The sequence below is a fragment of the Mustela nivalis genome, assembly GCF_964662115.1.
Source record: "Mustela nivalis genome assembly, chromosome: 4".
In the NCBI taxonomy this organism is placed as follows: domain Eukaryota; kingdom Metazoa; phylum Chordata; class Mammalia; order Carnivora; family Mustelidae; genus Mustela; species Mustela nivalis.
This window is the reverse complement of record NC_139023.1, coordinates 22,794,569-22,814,828: the sequence shown is the minus strand read 5'-3', so window position 1 is coordinate 22,814,828 and position 20,260 is coordinate 22,794,569. Positions and strand designations below refer to the sequence as shown.

The 20,260-nt window shown below is 45.3% G+C and overlaps 2 protein-coding genes across 9 annotated transcripts in view; one reads left to right on the top strand and one right to left on the bottom strand.

Moving 5' to 3' along the window:
- Nucleotides 1-10,494, top strand: part of CRACD (capping protein inhibiting regulator of actin dynamics) — a 272,503-nt gene extending 262,009 nt beyond the window's left edge. For all 4 annotated transcript variants that reach the window (XM_082728635.1, XM_082728636.1, XM_082728634.1 and 1 more), the window contains 3 exons: nt 4,947-5,137; nt 5,685-5,847; nt 7,680-10,494. In XM_082728635.1, coding sequence (XP_082584761.1) covers nt 4,947-5,137; nt 5,685-5,847; nt 7,680-7,840 — 515 coding nt within the window. In that variant the 3' untranslated portion in view covers nt 7,841-10,494. The remainder of the gene's footprint in view (nt 1-4,946; nt 5,138-5,684; nt 5,848-7,679) is intronic.
- The window catches only part of AASDH (aminoadipate-semialdehyde dehydrogenase), a 43,854-nt gene continuing 30,178 nt past the window's right edge, over nt 6,585-20,260 (bottom strand). For 4 of the 5 annotated variants that reach the window (XM_082728644.1, XM_082728646.1, XM_082728643.1 and 1 more), the window contains 6 exons: nt 18,149-18,312; nt 16,563-16,685; nt 15,953-16,084; nt 13,977-14,248; nt 13,252-13,366; nt 6,585-10,020 (listed from right to left, as the gene is read on the bottom strand). In XM_082728644.1, the coding sequence (XP_082584770.1) occupies nt 13,354-13,366; nt 13,977-14,248; nt 15,953-16,084; nt 16,563-16,685; nt 18,149-18,312 (704 nt within the window). In that variant the 3' untranslated portion in view covers nt 6,585-10,020; nt 13,252-13,353. Of the gene's footprint in view, nt 10,021-13,251; nt 13,367-13,758; nt 14,249-15,952; nt 16,085-16,562; nt 16,686-18,071; nt 18,313-20,260 lie in introns of those variants that run through there. The other variant, XM_082728647.1, reaches the window with a different exon arrangement.

Below are 20,260 nucleotides of genomic sequence, written 5' to 3'. Positions count from 1 at the left end.
GAGCTAGGTGTTTTGGGGGCCCTGGCTCTTAGAAGTCTGAAAAGTTGGGGTACCAGATGTGGAGTCCAAACCCTTTGCTCCCCAAGGAGAAGCTAGGAGTTGTGGGTTCTCTCCCAGTTGTGGGTTCATGGTGAGGCTGTGTTCCAGCTTCTCCAGCCTCCTTCCACATGGGGTTTTTCTCGTTCACCCAAGGTGTAGGAGTTTTTGGATTTCTTTTAAAGGAAACTGTTGCATATGTAGCTGTGTATTGGGTGTGTCCATGCTAGGAGAGGAGTTCAGGATCCTTCTTTGTTGCCATCTTAACTGAAGCCCCATTTTCAGTTTTGACATTAGCTTTTGTGTCATTAGCTCTTATGATCTCCCTCTCACAGGCTGGGGGGCTCTATCACTCTCCTTAGCTTCTCCCCAGAGAAATAACAGTTGTGCTTCTTTCTCATAGAGAAGTCCCTTTACTGTAATTTTCTACCAAAAACCCTTACTGCCCCTGTTTTCTTTCCCAGGATCCAGATTCTGGGCTGTCAGGCTCTGCTAACTGAATTTTTCTTTATTTGCTAGAAAAGAAGCAAGGGCCTCATGCCCTGGGGGTACTGTCCAAAGACCACTGGGGTTTTCCCACACCACGCTAGGCCAGGCTAGGCCATGCTGACGGTGTGTTGGCCTGAACACCCTCATCAGAATAAAAATGTTAAAGCCTGGATCTCCAGTTTCCTTTGTTAATTGTGTGCCTGTAGGGTTGTCATTAGCTAAAACCCTTGGAGCTCCGCATGCATTTAGGGTGAAGTTCACTGAAACAAGGGGGACATAAATCTGTTGCAAATCATGGTGCTTCCTTTTATTTTCTTTGGGCAGCTGCTTGACAGCTCTGGCTTTGTCATAAAGCAGCGGGCAAAGAGCTTGTCAGCTCTGCTAGGTTCTTGTGTTTGTATTAATAGTAACCTCACAGTGTGCTAAAAGCGAAGGAGTGAGGAGAGCCGACAAGGGACAGCGTTACTAGTTCTCCCCCCTCCCTGCACTTGGTGCTTCCATCTTCGGGGGGGGTGGGCTGTCAATACACTGTTTGTTCTAGGTGGCCTTCTGGAATATGGTCTGAGTGAGGATGTCTGTGCCAGTCCAAATATTAGAAAAGCTTAATTTCATTTTTCTTTTTAATATAAACATACTCAGAAATTCTGACCTTTTCTTCCTAACTTCGCCCCAGTGAATGGCCTGACACATTCCCTAGGGCACACACACCCTTTATTTAGTAGGCCACTGGTGTAAAAGAGACTTCCATCCCCAAGGCTGAGGCCAGTGAGAACCACTGGGAGGGCTTTGACTCTGAATCCGCCCCCCGTGGGAATGAAAATACCAAAGGTGATCCCCCGGTTTGTCCTCTAGAGGTCATCTCCTTCTGAAATTTCCCCCTCCTTATGGTGTGTGGAAACCATAGTAAGTGGCCCTTTCTCTAAGAATTTACTGCCTTCAGGAGCTGTGGTTCAAACCCTGTAAGGCCGGGATGGACTTGCTCGTGTCCCCAGAACCCGAAGGAGGGCATCTGAATGGCCTGTGCCCCCCCTCGTCCACTGAGTTCAGAATGAGAAAGAATAGGTTTAAACAAATGTTTTACTCGGGCTGCTTCTTCCCCCAACTCTGATTTTTCCATGACCCTATGGTAGCTGTCTGGACCAGTCCGAAGTCAGTGATCTAGAACTTTACTTCAGGATATGAGAGTCGGTGCCATTGTTTGTTGAAGGCCTTTGGGCAGCCTTGGCTGAAATTCAGACAGAAGCCCCATTTTACCTTCCTCAGACGTTTTCTGTCTATCCATCCCCGGCTCTAATCCAGACCTGTTAGGCCCTTTCTCATACTGTATTAGTGCCTTTTTAAAGTCCAGTCATAACTCCAGAATGTGCTATTCAAGCCACAGTTCTAAGGAAATAAAAATCTGGCTAGTGATTTACCTTTTCAAATAAAAAAATAGGCAATTATACTTTAAAGGTATTTTGACCCTTGTGATAAAACACCTGTCAAACTGTTGTCAGGAAACTGGCCAATGGTTTTAATGACCTTCAGATGGAATGTTTAGTGTAGAAATCCCTTTACATAATTGCTTTAAATAGAAACCATTTGGATCTTGGCAGTTTGGTTTTCAGACATTTTACAAACAGGTGTTACACGGCCCTTGAGTAAAAAACCCAAAATTTATTAAATTAGTCCCCATGTATCTAGAACTTCTCAGTTAAGCATAATGCTTAAAGTAGTGAATGCACTTGACCCTTGAACATCATGGGGGTTAGTGGGCGCCAACTTCCTGCACAGTTGAAATCGTGTATAACAGTTGACTCCCCCAAAACTTAACTATTAATAGCCTACAGCTGACTGGAAGCTTTACTAATAATGTAATCAGTTGATTAACTCGTATTTTGTACATTACTGTATTTATATAATAAAGTAAGCTGGAGAAAAGAAAATGTTATTAAGAAAAACATAAGAAAGATAATATATTTACAGTACTATGCTGTATTTATTTTAAAAATCCACATAGAAGTAGACTTGAACAGGTCAAACCCCTGTTGTTCAAAGGTCAACTGTATTTAATTTTTTTGGTTAACTAAAGATTAATAAAAAATACCTTTCAGGGATTTTTGTTTTTTAAATACTTCCAAAGTATGCCAGTTTTCTTCACTATGTTAGATCATACCTGAATCTTTATTTGATGATTAGGGATAGTGTAACCACCAAGATTCACTGTAATAGGAATTCTCTTTGTATAGTGTTATAGATCTAAAAGGTGTAGAAAAGCATAATCTGCCCCTTTTTTTGCTTGAATTCCTAATTTGATTTTCTTTGGTTCTTCTCTATATAAAGTCGAGTTGCCTGAGAGCCCTGTTTGGTAAGGTTCTAGATCATCAAACTGTGAACTCGTAGTAGATTTCAGAAGAGCAGGACTATGGTGGGCCCTTTTCCTTTGAGATAGTGATTATCTCTAAAAAGGCATAATTTTTACTTGAGGGAAAAGAAGGGGATGTTTCTCAAAAACTGAACAGGTCACCTGTGAAGCGGTTACTCTATGCCAAGCCCTGTTCTGAATGTCCGGACGCCCACGATCTCTTCATCTTCTGGCCAGCCTGAGGAGGTATGCGCCATTAGCATGGCTGCTTAGGGATTAGAAGACCTTAGGGAGGTTCAAGTAACTTTAGTTTGACCTGCGGTCAGACCCAGGGCTGCTCAGTTTAAGAGCCTAATTACTCAACCTCTGCTGCCCGTCTCCTGCGGAGAGCGTTTGTCCGGGTCACACGGGGGAGGCCCTCAGCCACAAGAAAAGCACAGACTGGAAATCAGAAGTCCTAAGTTCAAACTCCAGCCTGGGCGGAGTGACCTCGAGCATGACCCTGGCTTGCTGTGGACGCTTATATTCCCGTCTGTCAGCGGAAAGCACTGGACCAAAATCAGTTTCCTCCAGCAGCCGCATCAGGTAGAACAGCCTCCTTGTATCTCTCCCATCCTTTGGGGTTTCACCTAGAATGTTTGGAGAGGGGTTGAAAAGCAATAAATAAGAACAATAAATCAAATATCAGCCTGGGTCCCCTGTAGGCCTGAGATTTTCTGACACTGGAGATCTTATTTTTACTTCCATTTTGAGGGAAGGAAAATGCTTTTGTGTTTCTGTCGCTCAAAGGTGTTACCTCCCCATGCAGAGAAGTCTCTGAGGCATCCGTACAGAGTTCATTAAAGGAAAGGCCATTGAGTATTTCATGTCATGAGCTGTAGAGGGTGCGGGATCCCGAGTGAGCAGTCTCACCGTGAACCTGCTTTCCGCCTTTCCCCGATCTGATCACAGTTCTGTGGGTGGCAGGGCCGGGCTGGAGGCTCGGTGTGCTGGGAGGGCAGGTCTCCAAATCACCAGATGATCCTCGGACACGTTTCAGCTCAGGTCCGACACTGTCTACCTAGAGATAGCATCAGGCCCCACCGGTTAAGGGTTCAGTCCCACAGGCCTGTCCCCACTCTAGATGCCATTTCCAAGGCCAGGCCATCACCTGTGCTTCCGGTCCACTTTGAAATCAGAGATTCTCATGACCCCCTCCTTGGGTTCAGTTAATTTTCTCAAGTAGCTCACAAACTCAGAGAAACGTTTTACTTTCTAGATGACCATTTTATTACAAAAGGCTATAATTCAGGAACAGCCAGATAAAATGATACCGAAGGGCAAGCTATGGGGAACGGTATGGAGGTCTCTGCTCCGAGAGTACACCGCTCCCTTCAGATCTCTTCGCGTTCACCAAGCAGAAACTCCCTGAAACCCCTCCTTTTGGAATTTTATGGAGGCTTCATTACATGGGCGTGACTGATTAAGTCCTCAGCTGTTGGCCACTGAACTGTCTCTAGTCCGTCTCCACTCCCGCAGGTTGGGGGGGTGGGGGTGGGAAGAAAGGATCCAGCCTCTCCAGTCACGTGGTTGGCTCTTCTGGCAACCAGCCCCATCCTTAGTGTTGGGTCCCAGAGTCATCTCTTTAATAGAGTTAGAGACAACTTATGCTCTCATTGCTTAGGAAATTTCAAGGGTTTTAGGAGCTCTGAGCTCTAGAAATGGGCACAAAGGCCAAATACACATTTCTTTTTAAGAAAATGTTTTTAAAGTTTAATCTCTGCACCCAGTGTGGGGCTCGAACTCATGGTTCAGAGATCAAGAGCCACATCCTGTACCAACTGAGCCAGCCAGGTGCCCCCAAGTACATATTCTAAATCACAATATTGGGGCACCTGGGCGGCTGGGTCAGTGAAGCCTCTGCCTTCAGCTCAGGTCATGATCCCAGGGTCCTGGAGTCAAGCCCCACATCGGGCTCCTTGCTCAGCAGGGAGTCAGCTTCTGTCCCTCGCCTTGCTCGTGCTCTCTCGCTCTCTCTCTCGCAAATGAATAAATCTTTAAAAGATAAATCACAATATCTCAGTCTCTTTTTCCGCAGAAAAGCCGGTTCTTCAGAGCAGGCACTCTTTGGACGGCTCCAAAGTCGCGGAGAAGGCGGACACCGCGCAGCCGCTGTGGATAACGCTGGCGCTGCAGAAGCAGAAGGGCTTTCGCGAGCAGCAGGCGACGCGGGAGGAGAAGAAGCAGGCCAGGGAGGCCAAGCAGGCAGAAAAGCTCTCCAGAGAGAATGTGAGTGTCCGTCCGCAGCTTGCACTTTGCCCTGCCGGAGTTCGGCTCTCTTTCAGGTTGCCAGGCCTACGGGAAAGCCAACAGCCAGAGCAGAAGCAACCCGGCTGAGCGGTGGAGAGCGCCTGGGCCAGAGCAGAAGCCGAGCCCCGCTCAACCGGGGCGGCGCGCTCCGGGTTTGCTGTGGTTTCCTCATGTTCTTCCCTTACCTGGACTCGGGAGGACCCGGGACGAGCAGGGACCCAGGCCCGCGGTCACACGAGAACTAGGAGCGGGATCGCGCTTGAGCAGGGACTTGGGAGGAAGCTCGGAGTCTTGTCTGCGGCCCTGAATTGCCGGGCTGCTCGCTGGGCCTCTGCAAAGTGGCTTCCGTTGGAGCCGCGCTGCTCCGCGGTTGGCGACTCGGCCCCGCGCTGCTCCCAGGTGCGGTGCAGCGGCCCCGCGACGGGCAGAGGTTGCGGGCCAGCGGCCGGAGGGCCCCCCATGGCCTTGCACGGTCAGACTTCCCGTGTCCCCAGGTTGACAACCCACGTGCCCGACTCTCCCCCAGGTCGGCGGCGGCCTGCAGCCCGGAGGCGGCAGTGGCGGCAGGGCCGGGTCCCCGCACAAGGCCCGCGCCCCGCCCGAGGAGAAGCAGCCCGAGACGGCCGCGTCCAGGCTTGAGCGCAGGGAGCAGCTGAAAAAGGCCAACACGCTGCCTACATCTGTGACAGGTAGGGAGAGCAGGTCCCTGCCTGTGTCGCGTGGTGACAGGCTTGTCTCCGAGCTGCCCTGTGTCGGTGAGAGCGAGCGGGAGCGCAGCCCGCGAGGCCCCGCAGGGCGCAGGCTGCCTCCCCCACCCACCCCGGCCTCTCGGAGGAGCGTCTGCTAAATCCCACCGGAGCCTCCACCACGGGCGTCTGCTGGTGCACGGTTCCCTCACCCTTGGGGCAGTGGGGAGGTCTCAGATTTGTAGCGTTTGACAGTTTTCACGGGGTAAACCCTCCCGCTGCACCCAGTTTCCGGCTCCCAGTGTGGTATCCGCTGGTCCCCCGAGTTCCTGAATGTGACCGGGCCCTCGCCGCGCCCCCGCGGCCTCTAGTCCCCGCAGCGTGAGCTGCACTAACCTGCTCCTGCCAGGGAGACTGGAGCCCCTAAGATCGTCTCAAGGAAGGAAGAGGCAAGGTTATAACAGGATTGGGGGGAAAGGGTGAAATTTAGGTACGATTCAGTGGAGTGGGGTTTTGACAGGTTCAGGACAAAGCAAGAGTTGTCTATAAAGGGGCTGATTTCCAACCTGGGCTGAAAAGTGGACCCGGGTCTTGTTTCCAGGCAAAAGCTGGATGGTCTCCACTCACTGAGGGGATTTCAAAAAGCACGTTTCTGGCCAGCATGACTTTAGAGGGCAAGGTTTTCCAGCTGAGTTGTTTATGAAACACTGCTGTTAATATATTCAGGACATATAAAGACATTTAAAAAAAAATTCTTTATTCTGTTAAAGCGATCCTGTAACATTTCAAACTATTTCCTTGTTACAAATCACTTGAAGGATGGAGAGGAGTTGGCGCGAGCTTTCTCCCAGCGGTTAGCAGAGCACCTGTTTTCCCTTCTGGGCAAGCACCCAGAGACCCAGACTGTTTTATGCCTCTGTCACCTGCTAGCTCAGGTTTGGAGATATAAAGAGGTCCTGCCCTTGAAGCTCTATATACTGTTTTGGTGAGGAGAAAAAAACAACTATATTAGAAGAGCACTTTGGAGCACTGTGTAATTTCTCAGAAACTTCACGGACGTAATTTCATTTGATCTTACACCCAGGACCTGAGGGTTCTAACCATATGGGTTATCACAGGGATCACTCTTTCAAAATAAAATTCCAAAGTCAGGGATCACACCTTTCTCTGTGTGACTTCTGTGGAAGTGCCAGAGACTTAATGCAGTTCAGAGTGGCTCCGCTCAATGAAGCAAACATTTGTTCCGACCTATTTGTCTTTTGTATCAGTATTTCCCGACTTCTTTCCGTGGGTAGGCCATTGCCACGGGCACTAAATAGGACTCCGAGATAAGCCCGGATCCCTCACCTTAAGAAGCCTTTAAGGTCAGGTGAAGAAAGAACTGGGAGACAAGCCTGGAAGTGGTCAGAGCTGGCAGGAGTAGGGGCCTCGGGTGGGTGGGCGGGGGCGGGGGACGGGGGGCAGCCCAGGCCTGCTCGGGGGAGAAGGTAGCTTTTGACCTCACCAGTTAGATAAATTCAGGCTACTGGTTGGATGTCTGTCTTCATGGAACTGTCCAGCTGGATAACTAGAATCCTCGCACTTACCTTTTATTTTCTATCATGGAGGCATAGCTTCTGTGCATAAAAATTAGGCTTCCAGAAACTCTGAGATTAAATGCAGCTGCACTCTAGTTCTGTAAGCAGTAGTTGTGATCACATCGCTTGCTTTCCCTAATCCTTCTCACTAAAGATGCCCAGCGTCTCACGGGGTTTCCTTTCTGAATCTTGTACTTCTAACTCCTCAGAACGAGGCTCTGACTTACGCTTATCCTTTCCCTTCAAAACGCAACCCAGTGGAGATCTCGGATTCAGCGCCCCCCGCGCCGCTGGTGAAAGAAGTCACCAAGAGGTTCTCAACCCCGGATGCTGCCCCGGTGTCAACAGAACCAGCCTGGCTGGCTTTGGCCAAAAGGAAAGCCAAGGCCTGGAGCGACTGTCCGCAGATCATTAAGTAGGGCGACTTTCATCCACTTCTGCCAGCTCTTGGCTCCTCTCTTGCCCTTGTTATTTATTTTTTATATGAGGTGAAGACACCACACTAGGGAAAAGCAGCATGTGTTATAGGCTCTAAAATCATGTGCAGAAACTGAATCGGCGGCATTCCTTGTCAAGTGTATTTGCACAATCCTAGGTCCTGGTGCCTGGGGCTCCTCCTTGTTCTCAAGAGAAACTTCCACCCGAGGGACCACGAGAAGCAGAATCTCCAAACTAAGAATTTTTCACAAGAGCCTACTAGGCCCCTTCTACACATACACATGCACACACCATTTAGAACAGGACTTTTGCCAATCTTTTAAATGATTTTTCAGTTCTCCAACTTATTTAATCTGGAACATTTACCCTACCATATGTTTGGTGGTTTCTTTCCTTTTCTACAATCATGGTGAGAGAAAGGGCCATACAGACAGAAACAAGATGCCGGTTCTCCCGAGCGCACTGAGTAACTGGGAATCCTAACAGCCTGGCTGCCGTCTCTGCCCGTGTCTGCTTTTCTGACGTCCCCTCATCTGCACCTGACACAGCGCATCTCCTCACCCTTCCGCCGCACTGATGTCCCATAGGTCCTGTCATACCAGTGCTCTCCGTAAAGACGTGTTAAACATTTGGCCCATGTGGCTCCGAGGGAACATTTTTATTTAGGATCATGAAGAAAGGAAACGACAGATTGTCTTCCCAGCTCTGAGAATCTCCCCCAGTGCGGGGGTTAAGGCGTCCGGCTCCGTCTCCTGCCTTCCGAGTTAGAGCCTGTGAGTCCGGGCCGGGAAGGTCTAGCAGACGAATTCTGACACATCCCAAAGGAGTACCGAGGGATACACTGCTTCCAGGGTAATCGAGCTTTTAAAACTCTGAAGGGGAGGCTCATTTTACCCAAATAAGTGAGAGGAAAAATAAAAAAACAATCCCCCAAGCCAGACTTCTACTATAAGATAGGAGAAGCTACTGACGTAGAATGTCTCTGAATATCCCTTAGGTCTTTAGGGAGAATTTAACAGGAAGCCAAGACTTGGAGCCTTTGTACTGAGGACTTCTGTGGAAGTTTCTTCACCATAGTTGAGTGATTCATATTTAGTCAGCTGCTCAACGGCATTTATAATTTTGAGCATTCACCTTGGTACCTTTAAAAACCATCTCCGAGTCTTCAGTGGCCTTGCTGCTATCCGTACACGTGGTCCAGAGAAGGGACGTGGCAGTTCAAAAGCATGAGGCACAGACCCACCAGCAAAGCCACACGTTGCCAACACGGACGTGACAGCGCATGGGGGTGGCACATTCTCCTCGGCCGGAACCGAGCCCCACAGTAGAAGTACACCTCTCTCGCCCAGTGCATGGGGAGCTGCATTCCTTTTTCCTCTCTTGCAAAAACACATCTTACCATCATCCATCGTTATTTGCCTCTACGCAGAGCTCATTTGACTGGCAACGTATCGTTGCTGTCACTCCCCGTGTAGAAGGCATTTTCTTTCTGGAAGCGATGGCTCAGCCCCATGGTTAGCAGCGGGCAGGTGTGGTCAAGCGGACAGTTGTACCCTTGCAAGTTGGCTTTAATGTTCTATAGACCAGACCTTCCATCTGTTAAGAATCAGTGTAACTAATTTTCTTTTATTTCTGTGGGAAGCAATTAATAGCCCGCTGCATGTTTTCCACACCGATATTCATTTCTAAATCAGACGTGGCGGCATTTGTTCGTTCTCAGTGGTGTCACTATAGACAGAACACACTTTCTAATGGGAGTCTTTCCACTAGAGCCCTGGTCTGCAGGGCAGCGAGAATCCTTCTGAACTTTTCCTCTCATCCCGCCAGCTCCGGGGGACACCGCAGTGAGGGCGGAGGACGGGGAAGCAGTCGGGTCACTGGCGAAGGGTCCTAGGTGAGCCACCGCTGCTGGCGCACATGGCACCGAGCACACACAAAGTAGGAGAAAATACCTCAGTTACACAGTTTCTCTTCAAGTCTTCAAAAGTAAAAGGGTACACTGAGGATGGTAGTCACAGCACTTACTTCCAGCAACTTCTAAAGGGTCCATGTTTAATATTTCATGTAAAATGGCTCCAAATTTGCACTAAATACCAATGAAGTGTTATTTTGCTTTAGTTGTATTGCAGTCTTTTCTGATCAACGAACTATGGGGGAAATTCTGTAAAAAGAAAAAACTTTTTTTTTTTTAAATGAATGATTGCTATGTTAAATATGTTTTTTTTTTTAACTTAAACGTACTTCTCTTGGCAAAGGTAACAGATTAACCTCTGCTCATAAACATATATATATATAAATAACTATAGAGTTTTTTGTTTACTTTTTTAATTTTTCAAGTGCAATTGTTTCTTACACATTACTATTAAATTATCATTTTAGCCAGTTATCAGCAAATTATAGTATGTATTCATTGTCTCTTCTTGTCACATTTAGTTTACTTATTTTAAAGCAGAAACATTAGTTACACGTGTCTTGCAATATTTTTACCAATAATAAAATTAGAGACAACAATGAAAAATATCTTAGTGTGATTTGAATATTATTTTGAGATTTTTGGTTGTATAAAGTTTTAATGTAAAATGTCTATTATTGAAGGAAAATGATCTTTCAATAAAAAACACCTACAAGATCTTCAGCACTGATGGAATTTCCTTTCCAAGGTGAAGTTTTTGCTCATTTCAGGGACCATCTACAAGTAAGCTCACGTTTACGTAACTTTTGTTGAGAAAGAAACATGTCAAGGCATTTTATGTGCTACCTTGTATTTTTTACTAGGTGACCCAGAGAAAAGTAATGAATAGGGGCAAATAAAATGTTTCTTTCAGTCCTAAATTGGAATTGAATGCTCTGCATGTCAGAGAAAATACTACCCCGCAGCCTCCTTCTCCGTGCGTGGGCTGCAGAACTGCCGCGGTGGCCGCGGTGGCGGAAGCTGGAAGCCGGTGGAAAGGCGGCTTCCGGCCCCAGGCCAGACCTGCTGACTCACAGGCCTACACACCGGGGCATGGTTGAGGGAGGTGAGCGAGCTTTCCACCTTGGGGGCCACAAAGCTGATTAAGATAAACCCTACTCTATTACAATATTTGTTTTTAAATAAGAATTAGTACTTGGCGCACTTGCTAGCTCAGTTGGTAGAGCATGGGACTCAGTCTTGGGAGTTCAAGCCCCTGTTGGGCTTAGAGAATACTTAAAAATTAGTACAAATTCCATTGTGAACAAATATCAAAATTTTCAATAAAGACAGGGGGTTTTATTGCTATATTAAATGAAGACTGGGGTCAGTATTCTGATTTTTCTTTTTGCCTCAGGCTTTGCCACATGGCTTAGCAAAGCACCCTTTTAGCCCTGGTAACTGGAATGTGCATGTGGGCGGCAGGCCAGCCGTGGCAGGTCGGGGTCTGCGTTAGTGGGTTGAGCATCTGAGGTTCAAGGACAGCAGCTTGTGTCTTCCCCAGGCCAAAGTCATGGTGATTTCAGGAATTCACTGTTCCTGGCTATAGACTTCTAGTCCTTGTCCCAACTCTCTAAGCTATCCAATATTCTTTTTAATAATTCTTTTCTGCTTAGGGGCGCCTGAGTGGCTCAGTCATTTAAGCCTCTGCCTTCGGCTCAGGTCATGATCCCAGGGTCCTGGGATCGAGCCCTGCACCAGTCTTCCTGCTCGGTGGGGAGTCTGCTTTTCCCTCTCGTGCACACACTCTCAAATAAATAAACTATTAAAAAAAAAAAAGTGGGGCACCTGGGTGGCTCAGTGGGTTAAGCCTCTGCCTTCGGTTTAGGTCATGATCTCAGGGTCCTGGGATCGAGCCCCACATTGGGCTCTCTGCTCAGCAGGAAGCCTGCTTCCCTTCCCGCCGCCCCGCCTGCCTCTCTGCCTACTTGTGATCTCTCTCTCTCCTCTCAAATAAATTAAATTAAAATCTTAAAAAAAACCAGGTTATTTTCTGCTTAAAATAGCCCAAGTTGACTTCTGTAGCTTGCAGCTAAGAATTCTGGCATGTTTGATATTTGTGTCTTTACTGAAGAACAAATGGACAAATGAAACTGATACCACAGTTGACTATGGAGATGAAGGGAAGCTAAACAATAGGAAACATTTCTGTTATGTTTTTTTGTTTTGTTTTGTTTAAATTTTATTTATTTATTTGACAGACAGAGATTACAAGTAGGCAAAGAGGCAGAGAGAGGAGGAAGCAGGCTCCCCGCTGAGCAGAGAGCCTGATGCGGAGCTCGATCCCAGGACCCTGGGATCATGACCTGAGCCGAAGGCAGAGGCTTCAACCCACTGAGCCACCCAAGCGCCCCCATTTCTGTTACGTTAAGTGCTTGGGAGCAAGTGTCTGGGAGGCGATAGGCCCTAGATAGCAGTGACTTCTACCACGAGTGGCGAAATTCTCAGTATCGTAGCAAAAAAAAAAAAAAAAAAAAAAATGCTGATTTATTACCTGAACTAGATCATGAAATTCCAAAGAAAACTGAGACATCTGTCCATCTTTTGAGTAATTTAAGTGATGTGAAAAAGAATACCACATACATTTTGTTCTAGTGATCTTCGCTACTACCACCCAAAACTTACTACCCTAACATACTACCCTAAAACTTAGTGGCTTAAAACTGCCATTTTATTATTTCTCGGGATCCTGTGGGTGAGGAATTAAACGTCTGGCACTAGGATAGCCTGACCAGCTGGGGCTGGCTGGAATGCCGGAGCCCGGTGCCTGGGACGTCCCCTGTCCCCGTGATCTGGCTTTCTCGGGTTGTAGAGCATGGTGTTAGGGCCTCTCCCTCCCCACGCAGCCTCTCCATTTGGCCACCAGACTTTCTATGTGGCAGCTCAGGAGTTCCGTGAAAGCAGAAGCTGCCAGGCCTTCTTAAAGCTGAGGCTCAAAAGTGACAATAACGTCACCTCCACGGTGCATTCTACTGGCTAAAGCAGAACATGGACTCAGCCCAGGTGCAAGAGGAGGAGGAAGCAGAAAGGGCACAGCTCCCAGGAGGAGGAGGGATGGTCCACGGGGCATCTTCCTGCCAGCAGATGTGGCTGTGAGCGAAGTGCTATGGGACTGGAGAAGCAGCTCCAGCCCCAAACCATACAAATTATGAGAAATCAGGATAATTGAAAGGATATAGGGTATTTCCCTTCCTAGTGTTTGTTGTGTGCCCTTTCGCCAAGCCAGTGAACAACAAAAAAAAGACCTACGGCCACAAAATCAATAAACTGATAAACAGAGTACAAAAATATTAAGGTTTGTGTGTCAAAAATTGGAAAAAAGAGGGTAAATCAACGTAAAACTCTACTATAGGAAGACACAGATATATAGATATAATACTGATATTCTGTTCATTTAAAAATACTAATAAATAAGGAACCTAATTTGACAAAAAGCCTCACCTTTGAAAACCTTTGTTACGAATCTCACTGTAAATAGGTTAAGTGGAACATCACATCGTGGACTAAGTTTTTAACCCACTGGGTACATTCTGATCTTGTTTTTCACAGAAGTCTTCTATTTAAAAAAAAAGAAAAAAACCCAAAGTTGAATATCTGTAGCCTAATTAAAAGAAAGTAATAAATAGATGGTTCTGTCCTATAATTCCTTTTAAAAGCACTTGTTCCTGGGATGCCTGGGTGGCGCAGTTGGTTGGACGACTGCCTTCAGCTCAGGTCATGATCCCGGAGTCCTGGGATCGAGTCCCACATCAGGCTCCCAGCTCCATGGGGAGTCTGCTTCTCCCTCTGACCTTCTCCTTGCTCATGCTCTTTCTCACTGTCTGTCTCTCAAATGAATAAATAAAATCTTTAAAAAATAATAAAAATAAAAATAAAAATAAAAAATAAAAGCACTTGTTCCTACTGAAGTAAAGTATAATCCTTCTCCAATAAAGTATAATAGGCAAGTTTCTTAGGCAAAATATAATCTTTAGTAAAAAATAAGACTATCCAAATGCTTTATAATATTTTCAGACAGCTCAGATAATCCAGTAAGAACGGAGTCTGATTATATTTGATAGCCACCCAACAAATCCAGACAATAAACATAATTATTTCTACATCCAATAATAAGCATTGATTCCCAGACCACAGGAGAAGAGAAAACTTCCCCCGGAAGTTCATACACGCTTTGCAGTTGTCCACTCTTAGAGTCCAAGATCCACAGCTTCCCATCAGTAGATGCTGCTGCCAGCAACATTTCACTGCTGCCTTCTTGGCGATGGAAAGCAAACGGTGTTGCATACACTCGTGAAGTTGTTTCAAATTTCCACTGGAGATGACCTTTCATATTACAACAGTAGATAAAGCAATCGTGGGAACCAAAAAATATTTCTTGCTCTGATGCTGAGGTACATGGGGACGAAAAGATGGGCTCCCCGGTGGAGAACTGCCAGACCTGAAGGGTGAAAAAGGCAAAAATCATTCATTCATCTAATTTCAATTCTCCTATAGAGTGAAGCTTGATTGTTTATTTTTTTTTTCTTAGAAAATAATAAAGTCTTTTATTTTTGTAAACTGGAGAAATTCATCAGACACAGTTAAGGGGAAAAAAGTCAAGGGAGATAAAAATATTTCTCTATCTGTAGCGGCTGTTAACGCCCCGTGTTTACGGATGCTACGTCAGCGGCGCAGAGCGGGCCGCCGCGCTTCTTACGGCGGTTTCAGTTTTCAGGGCCGAGTGGAGCTGCGCTTCACTGTTCCTCTTAACGAAGTCAGAACGAGCCCTCGGAGTAAAAATGCTTCAAAGGATGTGGAATGGACTAAGAATCAGGTTCACCAAAAGTGATTAAAAAAACAAACAAACCACAGATTAAGTAAAAGACCCCGAATCACTAAGGAAATGTTGAAAAAGGAAAACAAAACTAGGGGCATCGCGTTGCCTGATTTCAAGCTTTACTACAAAGCTTTGATCACCAAGACAGCGTGGTCCTGACACAAAAGCAGACACACAGACCAGTGGAACAGTGTAGAGAGCCCAGATATGGACCCTCAACTCTACAGCCGACTAATCTTCGACAAAGCAGGAAAAAATACAGAGTGGAAAAAAGACACTCTCTTCAATAAATTGTGCTGGGAAAATTGGACAGTTATGTACAGAAGAATGAAACTTGACCATTCTCTTAAACCATACATAAAGATAAACTCAAAATGGATGAAAGACCTCAGTGTGAGCCAGGAATCCAACAAAATCCTAGAGGAGAACACAGGCAGTAACCTCTTAGGCCTAAGTCTAAGGTCGTGTTTGCAAATGCACAGTAACAGCGGCACAGTAAGAACGAAATGAACGCAGTGGGCCTCTTCGCGCAATCGGATTTGTAATCCTAATTCTGTCCCTCACTTAGACAAAATCACTCTCGTCTTTCTACGGGTCATCCAAAAAAAAAAAAAGGAATAATAGCATATTCAAACAACTTTGTAAATTAAAATACTAAGTGAACCTAATAAAAGATTTCATCACAAAGTAACTGTCACACGGCAGGAGGAACTGCCAGGCTATGAGAGCTGAGAGTAGAAGGAAAAGCAGCAGAATCCATGCTGGCCAGGACCAGGCTAACTCGGGCTGGAACTTGTGTGCTCGAGGCCACCACCAAGCCTCCAGAGCACACATCCAGCACCAGGTATGCCCTCAGTGACAGTGACCTGTGGATAAAGAAGCGGAGATGATGCTCCCAACAAAAGAGCTCATGTCGCCCAGAAGCAGCCTCCCTGCCAGTCATGATGTTGAAGACGGGACGTCCACTCGGTGCAATCTGGGTTACGCAACCTATTTCGGTATTCACAGAAAAGGCAGGGGCTTCTTTAGATATTCAAAACCTCAACAGAAGTTATAATAAAATTGGCTAAAAGCTGGTAAAGTTTTTAAAATTAGAGGCGGGCATGGCACAGCAGCAGAACCGTGCTTGAGTAGAATCTTCAATATGCTATCCCCGCCTTCAAAAAGTAAGACAATCTACCATCCCCTCACTCCAAAATCAAGAAACCCGTGGCCTGACAATTAAAATCAAACTTGTTTTCAACACAGGGAGTTGAACGATGTTTATAAAATTTAACTACGATGACTTGGAAAAAGATACATAAAATAAGACCAGAAATTTTTCACCTGTTCTCCACAGTGAGTAAAGCAGAGTAAACTCCCATCCACGCAGCCAATACAAACATACTGCAGGCCACACCGTGGAGAAGAAAAGAGTGGTTTTCCACAGGAATATTGCCAAACTCTCTTCCCAGTGGCCTGTCATGGGCAAAAAGTGATTGACAGCGTTTAAGTCATCCTACTAATCTACTAATCAATTACCCTTTACAAAACAAACTCATAAATCTCCCAGAGGCAAAGCTATAAACATCGGAGTAAGCTATAATGGCATGCTGACATCCTAAATGAAGCTAGTACACGTACACACAGCTATGAAATTAGTGCTCTTTATGAGAGCTGTGATAACAACTTACAATAAAACCAGGAAATAATTAGTACATAAGATCTATCCTCAAACCATTCTAAGTTCTAGTATGACCGGGAAACTTCTGTCAATTTAAAAAAGAGATAAAAGACACATAGAACTTCTATTTTCTCATCCTTCTAGACTTCATGTTATATTTAATGAGCTCTGATTCAATAAGAACTCGACTATATCTAATTAAAAACTACTTCGAATTGCAAAAATAAAGCACTTAAAAATAGGTAATAACGTCAATACATATTTTATGCCTACAGGATTTATAGCCAGTAAAAGTCCTCCCAGTGTAGCCACGTATAAGTGATGTGGAAGCAGGCTCAAACAAGGGGAAGACAAGACAGTTCCTCCACAATGTAACTTCCAAACACACTTCTTTTCCTGCAAATAAGAAAGCAAATTAATTGGCTTGTGTTGGTGGTTAACAGATCTACATGCCCTAATCCTCACGATATTATGTCTATTTAGTTAAGTAACTTTTTATTCTTAGTATAAAAGGAATACAGGCTCCTCGTATAGATTCCAGTCAGCATACAGACAAGGACCACCCAGAGATAACTATGTTAGTAGTTTAGCATTTTTTCCTTTTGATATTTTTGGGACATGCACAGTTTAATACAGAGATCATTCTGAGTATATACTGAATATATATCTACTTTGTTTTTAAAAGATCTTATTTATTTGAGAGAAGAGAGAGAACAAGCAGGGAGGAGGAGCAGGCTCCCCACTGGGCAGGGAGCCCAATGTGCTGCTCGATCCCGGGACCTGGACCTGAGCTGAAGGCAGGCGCTTAACTGACAGCCACGCAGGCGCCCCCACCTCGTATGTCATTTAGCTCACTTACTTGGTAAAACTATTTAGACACTACTTTAATGCATAACATCCCATCTGAACATGAAATAATTTATCTTATCACTGAACGTTGTCTGGAACTGATTTCCTGGTACTATGAACAACTTAGAAATACACATCTTGGTGTACACGTATGTCCATGTTTCTGACTGGTTTGCCAGGATAGAAGAATTTTGCTGCATCAAAGGATATGAAAGTTACCTGTGGCCAAACTGTTTTCCTCAGAGGCTTCACTAGTTACGACCTCCCCCAACTCCCACCAGCATTTACCATACCGTTCCGATCTAATATTGTTTCTTCATCATGTAGTTTAAAATTTTCATTCTTTTGATTATTAAAGGTATGAAACACTTAAATATACTTACAAGGCATTTCTTCTTTGGGGTCTTTTATGTTTAGAGCCTTCATTTTTCTATATGGGTCTTTATAAATTGCCTTTGTTCTTTATTTCTGTTTATTCTTATCAATGATTTTTTTTTTTAAAGATTTATTTATTTGAGTGACAGAGATCACAAGTAGGCAGAGCAGCAGGCAGAGAGAGAGGCGGGGAAGCAGGCTCCCTGGTGAGCAGAGAGCCTGATGTGGGGCTCGATCCCAGTACCCTGGGATCATGACCTGAGCCGAAGGCAGAGGCTTAACCCACTGAGCCACCCAGGCGCCCCTCTTATCAATGATTTTTAACCATAGCACTTGCTTCACATTGTTTCCCCAACTTATCAGGTCTTACTGATATTTTCCTTTGTGATCCTTTTATTGTCAAGATAGTAATTCTAATTTCTTTATATTTAAAAACTCTGAGTAGCAAATTCATTTGTGAAAATCTGGTAAGGAAGTTAAAAATGTCTTCAGATATTAAGACTGTTAATTAATTAACTCATTCTTCCCAAAGTGCTAAATTTAGGGAAGAGTTAATACCTGCTCCCTTAGTCAAGAGCACCTGACAGTTTCACATTCTTCTAAGCTTAGAGGAAACCGATGGGGTGGATTCTCACATAAATATCCAGAGCATATGCGCGCTGGTCGTGAGAGCCGACGTAGAGGAGCCCTGTGGTTGGATCCACGGCTGCCGAGCTCTTGACAGCATCCTCCGTCGGAAACGTCCAGTGTGTTTCTCCACTATTACTTTTCAGAACATAAACTAACCCATTATAACAGCCTGTCGGGAGACAAAATAGGAAAGATGAGATTTAAATACGTCCCTGGAAAATAATTCTCCAGCCTCGATCCTGACGATTTATATTCGATGCTCTTCGTGTGTCCATCTGTGTGCGGCTCAGACTGAAATTGCAGCAATGTAAAGCAGTAACCACTTCTAAAAAACAGTGACTTAGGAGACACACCTTATTATGTTTTAAGTGCCCTGAAGTGCTTCACTGCAGAGAACACAACTGAGAAACTCTCCACTGCAGAGCAGAGAGAGGCTTCGACAGACCCGGGATCAAATCTCTTCAAGGCCATCCCTGGCCAAATGACCCAGCACTGCTGAGCCTCAGTTATTTTCTGCGGCACGTGGACACCTCCGCTCCAGGGTTAGTGTGATAATCAGGATAACCTGGGTAGGTACCGGCGCACATTATTCAAGAAATGCGAACATTCACAACAGCCAGCATTTACTGAGCGTTGACCTGGTGAAGTGTTCTCGGAACTTTACATCTATTAATCCATGGAATCCTCCCAATGAGGCAAGTGCTATGATATCGCATTTTACAGATGACCAAAAGGAAGCGCCAAGAGCTCACGTTACTAGGGTAAAACTATGAGCTGACATGTGGCAGAGCCAGGACTTGAAGCCAACAAGTCAAGCTCCAGGCCCGGGCGCGTCACTCCAGCAAACTGCTTCTCCCAACCCGCTGCGTGAATGAGGAGACAGGGCAAGAGTCCCGACCTGGTGCAGCCAGAGTAACCCAGGGGGACGTGGGGGTGCTCAAAACCTACAAGGAGAAGATCGTTCAAGTTCCCTGCAGTGCATCTAACTCAAGGGAAGTTGCCTTTGGCTTTTCTACTTGGCTCTGCCTATGTGCATCACCTACTCCCTTGGGGCTCACTTGAGGCCGTTTCGGAATAGCGATGGTGCCGTCTTCTTTCGCGCAGCTACTACTTAGTAGCAAGGCAGTGGCCTGCTCAGTGATGTTCGCGCGAAGGGAAGCGTCCTACACAGTGCAGTACCGCACGACTCAGCTGGGTAATGAAACATTTCTTTCAGTTCAGTTCATTTCCAGAAGGAAATCTTTGTGACCTTGGGTTAGGCAAAAATTTTTTGGCTAGGACATCAAAAAGCATGACCCAGAACAAAATAAATGATCAACTGGACTTCATTAAAATTAAGAACTTCTCTTCAAAAGACATAATGTGAACGAATAAAAGGGAAAACAAGCCACAGACTAGGAGAAAATATGTAAAACATGAATCTGATAAGGGACTTGTATCCAGAATACATAATATTCTCAGAACCCAGTATGAAAATAAGCAAAAAAAAAAAAACTGGGCAAAAGATCTGAAGAGACAGGTCATAAAGGATACACAGATGGCAATTAAGTTTATAAAAAGAAACACAACATCATTAGTCATTAAAGAAATGCAAATTAAAACCACAATGAAAGACCACAACATAACAATTTGAGTGGCTAAAATAAAAAAATTTTCAAATTCACCATACCAGGTGTTAGCAACGGGGAACAGCAACCTCTCTTATATCAATGGTAGGAATGCAAAGTGGTTCAGTCAACTTGGAAAATATTTTGGCCATTTTTTACAAAGTTAAAACTAAGGGACGCCTGGGTAGCTCAGTGAGTTAAATCCTCTGCCTTCGGCTCAGGTCGTGATCTCAGGGTCCTGGGATCGAGCCCCACATCAGGCTCTCTGCTCAGCGGGGAGTCTGTTTCCCCACTCTCTCTCTGCCTGCCTCTCTGCCTACTTGTAATCTCTGTCAAATAAATAAATAAAATCTTTAAAAAAAAAAAGCTACACTTACTGTATAATCTTCACCTCCTAGGTATTGACCCAAGTGAAATAAAAACTTACATTCACACAAGATCCCGTTCACAAATGCGTACAGCAGTCTTACTCATAATTATCAAAAACTGTGGGGAAAAAAACTGGAAATA